General features: G+C 42.0%; 1 protein-coding gene across 3 annotated transcripts in view; it reads right to left on the bottom strand.

Moving 5' to 3' along the window:
- RPS6KA2 (ribosomal protein S6 kinase A2) overlaps positions 1-14979 on the bottom strand; it is a 475722-nt gene that overhangs the window by 151190 nt on the left and 309553 nt on the right. For all 3 annotated transcript variants that reach the window (XM_084622452.1, XM_084622451.1, XM_084622454.1), the window contains one exon: positions 8429-8510. In XM_084622452.1, the coding sequence (XP_084478578.1) occupies positions 8429-8510 (82 nt within the window). The remainder of the gene's footprint in view (positions 1-8428; positions 8511-14979) is intronic.

Genomic DNA, 14979 nt, shown 5'->3' on the forward strand with positions numbered 1-14979 from the left:
CATTCAAATTAGTATTCATTTCACCCCCATGCCTCCCCCCATCATCTGATGCATTTCGGATTGTTTTCCCTTGGGTTTAGTAGAGTGCATGTATCCAGACTGATTATTTCTGGCTGAGCAAAATGAGGCTCTACATTCAACTCAATGGCATTTCTCTTGTTTGTCCGTATATAACGTGATAACTTTTGAAAACTACATCTGATGGGATCTTCAGTGGGGTTCCATCAATTGTTTAAAGAAGGGCAGACCAGTCAATAAGTTTTTTTAAAAAAGTACAGTCACAGTTTTAGAATTCCTCCTGCCCTGTAGATATAATTCTATAGAGTAACACTGAGTTCCTATTTAAAAAAAAAACTCTATTGCTGATAGACAATAGCATTTTAAGCCTCTAGGGCTATAAAATTTCTTAAAGTCCTTAGAAATGGGATTTTTTTCCCCTTAGTGCAGGATCTTAATTCTAAGTGCATCATTGGGATGAGGCTATAATTTGATCAGGACCTTATATAATGAGAATTTCCAGCTGGCTTGACTAGAAACAGACAATATAACTCGCAAACGCTGTGTGCTCAGAATTTATTTTTAGAGAGAAAAGTTGCCCTCTCATCCATATCTGAACCTGTGCTCTGAATTACTAAAGAAACAGCAAGAAGTATAAATACACACATACAAAAATTAAGATCTAGATGCAAGTGAGTCAATCTTTAAAGAATCTCTTTGGAAAGCCAATAAAAAGAAAGTTCCAACGATGCTGTATGATTTTTTTGGTAACTGTTTTGACCTGTGAAGTCTTTGTGTTGGCTTTTTGAGAATCATTTTGCAATCAATACTAGCAGCGGTACTTAAGTTTCTCCAGTTCAGGGTGACAGTCTCAGAATATATGTTCTCTCACACAATGACTTTGTGTAGCCATGGCAATTATTTTTCTTTACGGCATATAGCTACATTCTTCCCAAAAATATCTTTCAAGCGATCCATTAAGAGGATAAACCACCTTTTGTTTTTCATACCAGGGTCCAGCTCTGTCCATTTTCCAGGTTCAGAACCATGACATTCTGGGACTTGTAGCTCCCAAGGAGTAGGGGACCTGTATGTTAGGGAACAATGGATGTGGTACAGATTGTTGGGAAAATATAAGCAGTAGTCTTCCTTCAGACCAGTGGGTGACCAGGGACAACCTATTGTGGGTCTCTTGACCTGAAGGGGACAGAGCATACTGTTGGGTTTCTCCAGGTAAAGGGCCTTCAAGGGTTTTGGAAAGGCTGGGAAGAGGTCTCGAGGGACAGTAAAAGGATGAGGGTGGGCTTAAGAAGAGGCAAGATTTTGGGCTAGAGCATGAGAGAGTAGTTCTGTTAAATTTTTGAACAAAGTCTGTGGAAGAGCCCAGTAGCATAGGGCTCTGTACCTGTGCACCAATGAATGAAGTTTGTTTATTTGGGTGGATGTGTTATTTGTAAACTCTGCACCAAGGGATGAATGTTTAGACTCTCTGTATACATGTGGTTTCACTGGACTTGTTACATCAGAACCAGAGAGGTTTTAGGGGTTAGCCTCAGGTCTAACTGAGGCAGGCACAGTGAGGAGGAACACTGAGGGAGTTACTGCACCTGATGGTTGAACACACAAGCCACTGCTACAGTATGGAAACTCCAGTTTTTTGAAGAACAGTGTCCTGAGTGACATCTGCTGCCTGGGACTTTTGTATATATATATATATATATATATATATATATATATATATATATATATATATATATATGTGTGTGTGTTTAATTTGAAGTTTGTTATGAATATTTTAACCTCTGAGAACTCCAAGTTCTGTGGAATTAAAGTTATTTTTAGGCTTTTCAGAAGCTGTAAATTCTGCAGCGTAATCAGCACAACTATAACCACCATAAATCAAATAGCTTTGGCTCAAGAAGATCACAAACTTTGCAGATACAGACTGTGCCATTTGTTCAAGGAATTTAGAAACTTGGGAGATGCCACCATGCTGGGTGTAAGCTCCATAAACTGCAGTGTGGCAGGAACTGCTAAGCTCTGAGAGCCAAATAGCTTCTGTTCCTCAAGAAACCTTGAAGCTTCCCACTACAAAGTTTTCAAAATCTGTAGGTATTGCCAGTACAACTGACCAGATCAGCAGGTGCATCCCACTTCTCACAAGATACACAGACCCATCTTGCAGAGTTGTAAGATCCGTGTTTACCGCTATAATAATTATGAAGTTCAAAAGCGCTGATGAAAGGATATGCGGCTACAGTCTCAGTGCCAATTACTATAGAACACGTCTTACAAGGCTGTGTCTTTATACTTGAACTCCACTGTTAGTCCTTGTATTCCACTATAACAAACTCTTCAGATATGTTTAGTGGAGTTTATAATTTGAATCATAGAATATCAGGGTTGGAAGGGACCTCAGGAGGTCATCTAGTCCAACCCCCTGCTCAAAGCAGGATCAATTTGTGTGATTCAAAACAGCTCCTGCTCAAGGAACTTTGAACTTTCCCCGGCAGAGCTGATGGAGCCTATAAACACCTTAAGAGCAACGATGTGAGAATCAAGTTAATAAATCTGTCCTTCCTGTGTGCCATGTTTCCTACAGAGTACAGAGGAACCCCACTGCTTCTGTCCTCTGGGTTTCAGTCAGAGTGAAGGGCAGCCCTGCTTCACTGAAATACGCCTCCAGGTTTTTGTTAAACATATTATATTCTTGTCTGTTTTCCAAAAAAATACTTTCAAGAAAATAATTTTTATAGTGTTAAGAAGTGGAAACATTTTAAAGGGCTTATTCAAAACACCTCACAACTTTAAAGAAATTCCCAGACAAGTAGTACTTTAATCTATATTTCCAAATTTAAAATTGCGTTAAACAAAAAGAACCTCATGTCACTATCTTAGTTTAAAAGAAACATGAAACATTTGAAAGTCAGAAAATTCAGAGTTTAAGTTCTGCAAACATCCCTAACTGCAGCCTTTTATCCCCATTGGTATCCATCCAAACAGATCTTTCTAAATTTTAAATATTATTACCAAAGTTTTTTCCTCAAGTGAGTGCCTAAAATTAGTTTTCTAAATCTTTATTTAGGATCCTAAACAAATGGTCTGCTTTTCAGAAGTACTAAGCACCCAGCAGCAACCACTGAAGGCAATAGGTCATTAAGTAACTAATTTTGGTTTGATCTATACCCAACTATAGAATTTTCCACTATCACGTATCCATGCCATAAATATATGACTACTCATACATGTACTATTTTAATACTGGTAAGGGTTATTTTTATTGTCACAAGAGTTCGTGTGTACTACTCATATCCTTGCAACTGTTCCATTCTAAGATTGTTTAATATTAAAAATCTAATATCAGCTTAATATACAATACAGCCACAACTGGGGATACATTTGCCCTTGCAGTGGGAGGGACTCCATTATCTAATAGATCTCTTCCATCTCTAAATACTATGTTTCTCTATACACACATATATTTGAACTTCAGGGCTCTCTTGGTACAGAGCTGGCTCATTGGGAGCTGTGAATGCTGGAAACTATTGATTGCTGAAGGTGAAAGGTTCTGTACTGTTTTTACAATAACCTTTGCTGTCACTGAACTCTGGGATCATGCTGACTAATGAGGCATAACAGCCTGGAGAGATTATCTACTGATGAAGAATAAGAGTTTCATCATAAGTGGGTAACCCTTGGTTAAAACATGCATTAAATGCCGCACCTTCTTTACCCACAAACTAGTTCCTCAGACTAATCCAAACAGCAAGGTTTTCTGCACCCCCCCTTTTTTTCCTAAACTGTCATTTTCCCCTGCCCCACTTCCCTTATGTTGTTGTAAATGTACCTTCATACAGAAAAACAACCAATGTGGTTTTTGGGGTTGCAAGGGCTACTCATGAGTAAGGCTATGATTATGTCACGGACTCCACGATTTCCAAATATGTCTGACATTTTCACTTCAGCCCCGTGGCAGCTCTCAGCTGTCGCAGACGGCCAGGGGGGAATGCCCCCCGGAGCACCAGGCTGCTGTGGCCAGTGGGCCCTCCCCCCAGCTGCCCTGCTGCCAGTCCATGGGGGCCCCTGGACCTCTCAGCTATACGTGTGGGACACTCCTCCCTCCCCATTTTGTCAGGGATATTTTTAGTAAAAGTCAGGGACAGGTCACAGGCAATAACTAAAAATTCATGGAAGCCCGTGACCTGTCCCTGATTTTTACTAAAAAATATCCATGACAAAAATCTTAACCTTACTTATGGGAAGGTGACATTCAGCTTTATGCTGTTCAGTGCAGGGGTGGGGGGGGGAGAAGAAGAGTCTGGGCAGCCATGCTTTTGCCAGTAATTATTGAATTATAGCTAGCAAGCACTCATGCATTTGTGCCCATCATTTGACATGGTAATAAATATCTCAAATTGGACGGATTTCCAGCCCTGCTCAGTGTGGGTGGGCAGCAATAATTTAAAACTCACTTAAAGATCAAATTAAGCTGTCAAAACTATTATCCTCTGTGCCAAATTCTTTGGAACTTCACTGACAGCAGCTCTCACTGCAGCTCTTTTAATATTTCCTTTCCTACACCACGCTTCTCGGCGGTCTTCACTTTTGTAACTCAAGTGAATTGATTGCCAGTTAATTCAAGGTAGATAACATGTCTGTAAGAAGCTAATGTGGACCTCCCCACATCTTTGATTTGGGTTAGAAACTTTTGTTCTTTACCCTATGCTGATCCCTAGGGTCAAGTAGCTCGAGGCACAAAAGTCAGTGAAAACATACCCTCTGACTGGGATCTCTACAGTGTGACCAATCTGAATGGAGCAGGTGGGATCTGGCAGAGATCACTTTCCTGTCACAGCTTCCAGGTGTTACCACTAAATGTCAGAAAAGCAGCTGTGGAGTATTCTAGGAAGCATGGTGATGTTGTGCAGATGCAGGGGGAGGGGAACCAGAAGCATCTGTTGAATGTAAAATTGTTATGGGTGAGGATGAAGTGGATGAGTCTGGCGATGTGTTTGGAGTGGATATCTAAGTGTGGTCCATTGTTTTGTAAATATCTGAGGCAGGCAGTGATGCAGTCATTGTGAAGAATATTGGTGTATAGGGAGGTGACATCCATGGTGGCAAGGATGGCGTTCTGAGAGATTTTGTTAATGTTGTGGAGTAAGTCAGTTGTGTCCTGGAGGAAGCTGGACATTTGTGCAGTGAGTGGTTTGAGGATGGTTTCTATGAGTCCTGATATTCTGTCAGTAAGAGTGCCCGGACCAGGTATGATGGGTCTCCCTGGGTTCCCTTGTTTGTGTATCTTGAGAAGCACGCAGAAGGACACTGGGGTGGGTTCATGAGGGATGAGGTTGTAGAATTTCTTTTGGCCTTCAAACTACCTCCCTATCTCTCCAAGCTTATCATCAGAAGCAAGCTCCCCACAGACCAAGACACAGCAACCACAGGCACTGACTTTCCAAAGTGCTGGGGGTGCTCAACCCCCGGCTCTGCCCCAGACCCTGCCTCCACTCACCCCTTCCTTTAAGGCCCCATCCCTGCCCCGCCCCTTCTCCACCCCCACTCTTCCTCTTCACGCCCAGTTCTGCCCCCTCCCCACCCAACACCCTCCCCCGAGCGCACTATGTCCTTGCTCCTCCCCCATCCCTCCTCCAGGCCACAAAACAGCTGTTTGCGGTGGGCGGTAGTCTCAGGGAGGGAGGGGGAGGCGCTGATAAGGCGGCTGCTGGTGGATGCTGAGCACCCTGGAGCACCCACGGAGTCAGTGTCTATGACACCAACTCAAAGCAGCACCAGACCCTGCCAGAACAGATGCAAAACCTGCAGACATCTCTCCACTGCTATGAGGGTCAAAACCCCCCATAACACACCTTTCAAGATGCATGGGTCTTACATGTGCCTCTCTCACCATGTGGTGTACCACATCCAGTGTCCTAATGCCCCAACAACAAAATGGGTGAAACCAGACAATTACTACATGCTCAAAAGGAACTCACACAGAAACATAAGAGACAAAAACACCGTATCACCTGTGGGTCAACACTTAGTACTCCTTTTCTTTTTGCGAACACAGACTAACACGGCTGCTACTCTGAAACAAAGTGATCACTCATCTGACCTCCCAGTCCTCATCCTTGAAATAAACTTGCACAACGCCTTCAAAAAGATGAGCTGTGAGCTTGTTTTTTTGTTAGACACTAAAAATCGAAGACTGAAGAGAGACACTGGATTTATGGCTTATTACAACAATCTGTAACCTGCTAACAAACTCACCCTGGTTTTCCCCCTCCCTGCTTCATGACTGGAAAGATGTTAACAGGCCACTTCACCTTGAATGACCCCTTGAAATGTAAAAAGAAAAGGAGTACTTGTGGCACCTTAGAGACTAACCAATTTATGTGTGTTAGCTACTTATGCTAAGCAATCTGTTCCACCTTGTCTCTCTAAGGGTATGTATGTCCACACTGCCCACATTACAGCGTGGCCATGGCAGTGCTGCGATGTGGTCAGTGTAGTCATGCTTTATTGCCGGGGGAAGAGCTCTACCCTGGCAATAAAAAATAACCACCCTGAATGAGGGGTATTCGCTTTATTGCCGGGAGTGCGCTTTTCAGCACTAAAACTTTTGTCGCTTAGGGGTGTGTGTTTTTCACTCCCCCGAACAGCTAAAGTTTTAGTGCTGAAAGTGGCAGTGTAGACACAGCCTAATATCCTGGGACCAACACAGCTACAACATTGAAGACAATATATCCTATTATTTGTTAAGTGGTGAGCGTGTACTTGGTGCTGCACAAGATAGAAAGCCAGAGGTCATTCCTGCTGGAAGGACCTTACGCATCTATACAGAGATGTGAAAAAATAAAATTCTCACAGGGGAAGGGCTACGTGGGTTCACAAAAATAATAACAAGCTAGGTGTTCTTTCCTCAGATTTCTCACAGAGCAGAAATAACTTTCACAGGTGGAGAACGCTCAGTTTTGAATAGTTGAGGTACTGCAGAATTTGACTGTGAATAAAGACTTGAGGATTTTCTCCATTATACACTTTGTGTATATATTATATATATACACACACACACAAATATTTATCCATTGGAAGCAGAAATATTTAGATGGATGTTTATTCCAGGAAAACAGCAGAGTGCAAACTCTTCTATATAAATTCTAAATGGAAAGATCAGCAGCTGCTTCAGCATTTGTAATTAATGTTTGTAAAGGGCTTTGACGTCAGATAGCGCTACGTGAGTACTTAGTTTCCTATTTGCACGTTTCGGTTGGTGCTCAAGAGAATTGCTGTGTCATGTCATCAGCCTCTTGACATCTACTGTGCTGTTAGTCATAACCAAGATTACATAGAATTACTGCTGATTGTAGATCTCCAAATTGAGAGATGTTAGGCACCCAGAAATAATTTGCCATTCCTGAAAGTTTGAGCCTGTGAGTTTTCAGATATAGGGCAACAATCATTCAATAGGGTTACTGTTTACCAATAGTGAGTTATTTTCCACTCTTGAAATACATTTACATAAAAAGTATTTCAGAGAGATGCCAACACTCGGATACAAATTAAAAGTGACCCCCCCTAGAACAACTATAAATAATCCTTATTAAAATAGTGAATAAGTCATGCAGAATTAGCAAATACCAAATTCCTTATATAATTTCTGGCTCCCATACTGTATGGCCAGCAAAGGAAAAAAACCACAAGTGAATTGACTCACTGAACTCTCTCTCAACCATAGCTATAACTAGAAGAAAATGAGAAAGCAGAACAACATTTTAATTTTCCATATGGCAACCAAGTCTGTCTTTGTTACCAAAAAAAGTAAATAATGAGAGAGAGAAACTGTTGTTCCATCTGTAATAGGTACCATAGCTCAATCTGAGTAGCAATCAGTCACAGGTTTCCTTGCCTAAGCATTTTAGTTATTATGAACACAAACTATAACTGCATTTTCTAGTGATAGTGACAACAATATTGAGCATTTTCTTAAAATGGCTAAACAGTCATGAAAAACTTTTTTTGATGTAAAAATTTTAGAGACCAATTTTCAGAACTTGCCCTCTAATTTGGTACCCACAAATAACACTGCTTGCAATTTATTGCAGGTGCAAATGAGAACACCTGCACCTATTGCCGGATTTTCAGGTGCTGTTAAATAACATTTCCACATCTATTATTTGATCCTGCAAATAACTTGGAGGTGCAAAATTTTGGGTGCAATTATTTAAAGGCACAATGTTGCACTGAAAGTGTGGAGTTTTAGTAAGTTCAGTCCAAAATGAGGAAACAGAATGGTGGAGGCTGATAAGAACATGCTTTTGTGTTCTTAGATCCTACAAAACTATGCCAACAGATCCTACACATCACAAGAAAAGTAAACTCTATAGTACAGGAGAGAGCGTGTTCAGCCCAGTGTCTTAATCCGTACCTTTCAGAGTGGCTTTCTTAAGTACCTTCATGGCATAAAGCTGGCCAGCATCAGATCCTTTGATCTTCCTCACCAGAAATACCTACAAAAGTAAGACACCAATGTAATCAAGTACAGTGGTTTGAGGGGAGAGCATTTGCTGAATTTGATGGAGTAATGGATACTGAGACGGCAAGAATTCTAAGGAAAAGTTAATATTCAAAGTGTTTAGTTTTTACTTCACAAACAATTGGCTTAGCTGGCCCTTGTAAGCTTCATTTTCTACCCTATTGCCCTCTGCTAAAGGTAACATGTTTAATATGATCAGTTGTTCTTTACACATCCAGTTAAAGTGGTCGAATAGTAATAGTGTTTGCAAACATTTGTTTGATTTCTAAACAGCTATTCACATGAATGTCTGGAGAATGGCTGTTCTTCGCATAACTTGCTGTATTTGCATGAAAACAAGATATTTGCCATTTGTGCCCAGATGTGTTCAGCCCATTTAAAAAGGTTTAACCATTTGACTCAGGAAGAAGAAACCATACTATGTGATTCATTATTCATGACTGACAAGCTAAGCATGTAGTTGAAGTGAATAGTTCATTAACAATCCAGAAGCTGACATGTGTGTGCATAAGTCCTGTAAAACTGTAAGCAAATAAAATTTTAAAGATCAAAGTCTGCTTATGAAAACTTCATGAACAGAAAAAAGGCTACATCTGATGAATGAATTGTTCATTACAATACAGATAGTTTGCCCAGTGTACATCTGTGAAAGGTTCCTATTATTACACCTTTTGACTCTGCAAATTTACAAAATATTTTGTTTTGTTTTATTCTGTACAGCAGTTTCTTCCTATCTAGTCCCAGATGATTTTTTGGGACAAAAGGGAAAGGGAGAAAAACAATTTAGTTCTGTCACAATAAGCCTCCCAAAACTTAGTTTGAAGCTTTCCAAACTATTCATACCTCCTTGATCTATCAATAAGGCAAGAAATCTCAGAAGAGCAGAGTCTTTCAGTCGATTTCCAGTATTTACTGGTTCCAAAAGGGCCAGAAATACAATCTGAGAAGCTGTTCTCTAGGGTGTTTCAGGACTTCTGCTGCTGGACAGATACTAGAAGCGAAGTGGAATATAAAAATATTTGGATAGGACAGATGTGTTATTTGGTATTTCGTTTCCTGATCTGATAAACATGCAAACAATGCTACCACCAATAATTGTGTGTGCAAAGTGTAAAATCTGGCTTCTACAGATACAATTTTAAAAATAGATTTTCCATTAACATTCTTGCTAAATTAAGCTCAATTACTCAAATATTCATGGCAATCAAAGACAGAAAGAGGAGTGGACATTGCCAAAGCTAATCATTTAAAAGTTGAGACTATTCATGGAACCTTTTTTGTATGTTTTTCACTCAACTCTACTCAGAAATAGTGTCTGGCATTACGGGGATAGGAAGTGAAAAAAAATAAATCACCATAAGCAAGTTTGGCTAAACCCCAGAGTTCCAGCATTGTTATTCACCTTTAAACATTGGCATTGTATCTAACTCCCAATCAAGTGGACAGTATTAGATATAACGTTTCATAAGCGGCGTTCCACTGTCAGCAGCACAGCACATTATACCTGCAGGAATATTAAACTGGAATGGTCGAAGTACTGGGCAAAAACAAAACAAAAAAAACCCCAAACCCCTCACTGCATGCTATATAATCTTGCAATGCCAGTAATATCCCTATGGCTGTAATAAGAAAAATCATCAACTTAAATTATTAGTCATTTGTCAGCTGTTGTGTAGCATGGGATATTGCAGTTCGTCTGCATTCCCCTCCAAAACAAAATGAGGAAAGGAACATTGTGTCCTGTTTTAGAGGACATCAAAATCATCATCAAACCAAAAAGGACATGGAACAAAAATGCATTGTATTGCAAAACGATGTCTTATTATTCTTAAAGGTACAATGGAATGCAAATAGAATTGTCAAAATTCCCCTCAGCCTATGTGGTTGCCTAAAGCTAGACACCTAAACCCTTGTTTAGGCACCTAAATAAGATTTTTAGAGACGTTGAGCACCTGCAGCTCTCCTAGATGACAAAGGAAGTTTCTTTAAGCATCCTGCAGCAGAGCGTTGGCTCCAGCTAGTAGCCATGAAGAGTGGTGACTTGACAGTCCTGGAGACTAAGGCGCTATAAAGTTAAACAAGGATCTCAGACATTGTGGTGATGAAAACCTAGATCGGAACAGCCTAAGCAACCCTCGCGCAAGCTTCCCCACCCTGTCCTAACCTGTGGGGACCATTACTGGAGCGAAGAGGCAGCTAGCTTTCCAGGGGCATTCAATCCCAGGCCTCTCAGCTGAAGCTACCAAATAGTGCCTTTTGTAGTATGGCGAGCACTAACTTATTTCACACAGCTCCCTGAATGGTGACTAGCAATCACCCACAACCCAAGCTAGGTTGAATCTGTACCCCGTTATACGCTGATCCTTCTCTAAAGTGTGTGGACCTTGCCCAAAAGACCAAGTCTTCCTTTGGTAAGTATTTCTGTGGCACCAGAGACTAGCTATTTTAGCTGTGAAATGTTAACTGTAAACAGCCAATTTAGAGGACTAATAACGAAATACAGCAGTACAATCTAAGACTGCCATTGAACCATTTCTGAAATATTTATTATACCCATATTCTGAAAAGTTGGGATTAAGTTTGATAGAGAGAAACTACAACAGAGCAAAAGATCTGGGGCATTTGGAATAAGGAGAGCTGCCAATTGCTGATCTGGAAAGAACAAACCCTCCCCCAACCTTCACCTTTTTTTTTTTTTTTTTAAATAAAAAAAACCCTAAACATTGCATCTCACTGCAGCAGCCAATGCTTACTTGGTCTGACTGTTTTTAAATGCAGATGTTCAGAACACAAGACTACTATGGTCTTTCCTCTGCAGGACATACATTTGCTGGTGAATGGTTTCCAAATTCCCTCATCCCAGGGAGCTTGTAACAGATGTAGTGATAGTTATCCATTTGCAGTGTTCAGGAAAATGGATAAATCCTCTAAATATAGTTTGTCTCAGGAATAAAACTGTAGGGTCTGTTTCATCAGTGTGTGACACTGGCAGACCGGGCGCCAGTTTATGCCAAGGCCCCAGGCCTCATTGGGCACTGACAAATGCATAGCTGGAAACCAGTCGGAACTATACTAACCAAGAGGTAAAGCCAAACAGATAGTAATGTTATAAGAAGGTGTTTCGTGTGTAGACTTCATGAAATGTTAGTAGGATGCTGCATGCATTAATCCTACTTATAATTTTGTTATCCCATGGTATAAAGTTATACTGTTTGCATTGTAAACCTCTGTCATTGTCTAACTCGAACAGGAAAAGCAGTATTAATTAAGGTAAAGTGTTCATCCTGCACACAAGATGACACACTGAAGGCAAAATGAGCGTTATGTAGCATCAAAGGACAGAGACCTTGTTGATTGCATTCGTAACTTCCTCCACAAAGCGAAAACCTGTGCATGAACTCATCCCATCTGCTTGGATTCTGGGGAACAGGGGATAAAAATCCCTGACAAGAAGAAACCAGGATCTTTCTGTTGAGGAATCTTCGAGTCCAGAGAGCATAAGCAAGAGATCCCCAGGCTGCTTGGCCTGGTCAGCCCTAAAGGACATATAGAGCTGCTTATTATAGAATCCTATATGACCATTTTAAATTTAAGACTAACTCATTTGTGTGTAAAAAGAAAAGGAGTACTTGTGGCACCTTAGAGACTAACCAATTTATTAGAGCATAAGCTTTCGTGAGCTACAGCTCACTTCCTCAGATGCATATCATGGAAACTGCAGCAGGCTTTATACATACACAGAGAATATGAAACAATACCTCCTCCCACCCCACTGTCCTGCTGGTAATAGCTTATCTAAAGTGATCATCAGGTGGGCCATTTCCAGCACAAATCCAGGTTTTCTCACCCTCCACCCCCCACACAAATTCACTCTCCTGCTGGTGATAGCCCATCCAAAGTGACAACTCTTTACACAATGTGCATGACAATCAAGCTGGGCTATTTCCTGCACAAATCCAGGTTCTCTCACATCCCCCCCACCCCCATACACACACAAACTCACTCTCCTGCTGGTAATAGCTCATCCAAACTAACCACTCTTCAAGTTTAAATCCAAGTTAAACCAGAACATCTGGGAGGCAGTGACCATGAGTTGGTTGAGTTCAGGATCCTGACACAGGGAAGAAAGGTAAGCAGCAGGATACGGACCCTGGACTTCAGGAAAGCAGACTTCGACTCCCTCAGGGAACGGATGGCCAGGATCCCCTGGGGGACTAACTTGAAGGGGAAAGGAGTCCAGGAGAGCTGGCTGTATTTCAAGGAATCCCTGTTGAGGTTACAGGGACAAACCATCCCGATGAGTCGAAAGAATAGTAAATATGGCAGGTGACCAGCTTGGCTTAATGGTGAAATCCTAGCGGATCTTAAACATAAAAAAGAAGCTTACAAGAAGTGGAAGGTTGGACATATGACCAGGGAAGAGTATAAAAATATTGCTCGGGCATGTAGGAATGTTATCAGGAGGGCCAAATCGCACCTGGAGCTGCAGCTAGCCAGAGATGTCAAGAGTAACAAGAAGGGTTTCTTCAGGTATGTTGGCAACAAGAAGAAAGCCAAGGAATGTGTGGGCCCCTTACTGAATGAGGGAGGCAACCTAGTGACAGAGGATGTGGAAAAAGCTAATGTACTCAATGCTTTTTTTGCCTCTGTCTTCACTAACAAGGTCAGCTCCCAGACTGCTGCGCTGGGCATCACAAAATGCAGAAGAGATGGCCAGCCCTCTGTGGAGATAGAGGTGGTTAGGGACTATTTAGAAAAGCTGGACGTGCACAAGTCCATGGGGCCGGACGAGTTGCATCCGAGAGTGCTGAAGGAATTGGCGGCTGTGATTGCAGAGCCACTGGCCATTATCTTTGAAAACTCGTGGCGAACCGGGGAAGTCCCGGATGACTGGAAAAAGGCTAATGTAGTGCCAATCTTTAAAAAGGGAAGGAGGAGAATCCAGGGAACTACAGGCCAGTCAGCCTCACCTCAGTCCCTGGAAAAATCATGGAGCAGGTCCTCAAAGAATCAATCCTGAAGCACTTGCATGAGAGGAAAGTGATCAGGAACAGCCAGCATGGATTCACCAAGGGAAGGTCATGCCTGACTAATCTAATCGCCTTTTATGATGAGATTACTGGTTGTGTGGATGAAGGGAAAGCAGTGGATGTATTGTTTCTTGACTTTAGCAAAGCTTTTGACACGGTCTCCCATAGTATTCTTGTCACCAAGTTAAGGAAGTATGGGCTGGATGAATGCACTATAAGGTGGGTAGAAAGCTGGCTAGATTGTCGGGCTCAACGGGTAGTGATCAATGGCTCCATGTCTAGTTGGCAGCCGGTATCAAGTGGAGTGCCCCAAGGGTCGGTCCTGGGGCCGGTTTTATTCAATATCTTCATAAATGATCTGGAGGATGGTGTGGATTGCACTCTCAGCAAATTTGCGGATGATACTAAACTGGGAGGAGTGGTAGATACGCTGGAGGGGAGGGATAGGATACAGAAGGACCTAGACCAATTGGAAGATTGGGCCAAAAGGAATCTGATGAGGTTCAATAAGGATAAGTGCAGGGTCCTGCACTTAGGACGGAAGAACCCAATGCACAGCTACAGACTAGGGACCGAATGGCTAGGCAGCAGTTCTGCGGAAAAGGACCTAGGGGTGACAGTGGACGAGAAGCTGGATATGAGTCAGCAGTGTGCCCTTGTTGCCAAGAAGGCCAATGGCATTTTGGGATGTATAAGTAGGGGCATAGCGAGCAGATCGAGGGACGTGATCGTTCCCCTCTATTCGACATTGGTGAGGCCTCATCTGGAGTACTGTGTCCAGTTTTGGGCCCCACACTTCAAGAAGGATGTGGATAAATTGGAGAGAGTCCAGCGAAGGGCAACAAAAATGATTAGGGGTCTAGAACACATGAGTTATGAGGAGAGGCTGAGGGAGCTGGGATTGTTTAGCCTGCAGAAGAGAAGAATGAGGGGGGATTTGATAGCTGCTTTCAACTACCTGAAAGGGGGTTCCAAAGAGGATGGCTCTAGACTGTTCTCAATGGTAGCAGATGACAGAACGAGGAGTAATGGTCTCAAGTTGCAGTGGGGGAGGTTTAGATTGGATATTAGGAAAAACTTTTTCACTAAGAGGGTGGTGAAACACTGGAATGAGTTACCTAGGGAGGTGGTAGAATCTCCTTCCTTAGAGGTTTTTAAGGTCAGGCTTGACAAAGCCCTGGCTGGGATGATTTAACTGGGAATTGGTCCTGCTTTGAGCAGGGGGTTGGACTAGATGACCTTCTGGGGTCCCTTCCAACCCTGATATTCTATGATTCTATCTGGGGGGGGGGGTAGGGAAAAACAAGAGGAAACAGGCTACCTTGCATAATGACTTAGCCACTCCCAGTCTCTATTTAAGCCTAAATTAATAGTATCCAATTTGCAAATGAATTCCAATTCAGCAGTTTCTCG

The sequence above is a fragment of the Lepidochelys olivacea genome, assembly GCF_965140295.1.
Source record: "Lepidochelys olivacea isolate rLepOli2 genome assembly, chromosome: 3".
Classification (NCBI taxonomy): Eukaryota; Metazoa; Chordata; order Testudines; family Cheloniidae; genus Lepidochelys; species Lepidochelys olivacea.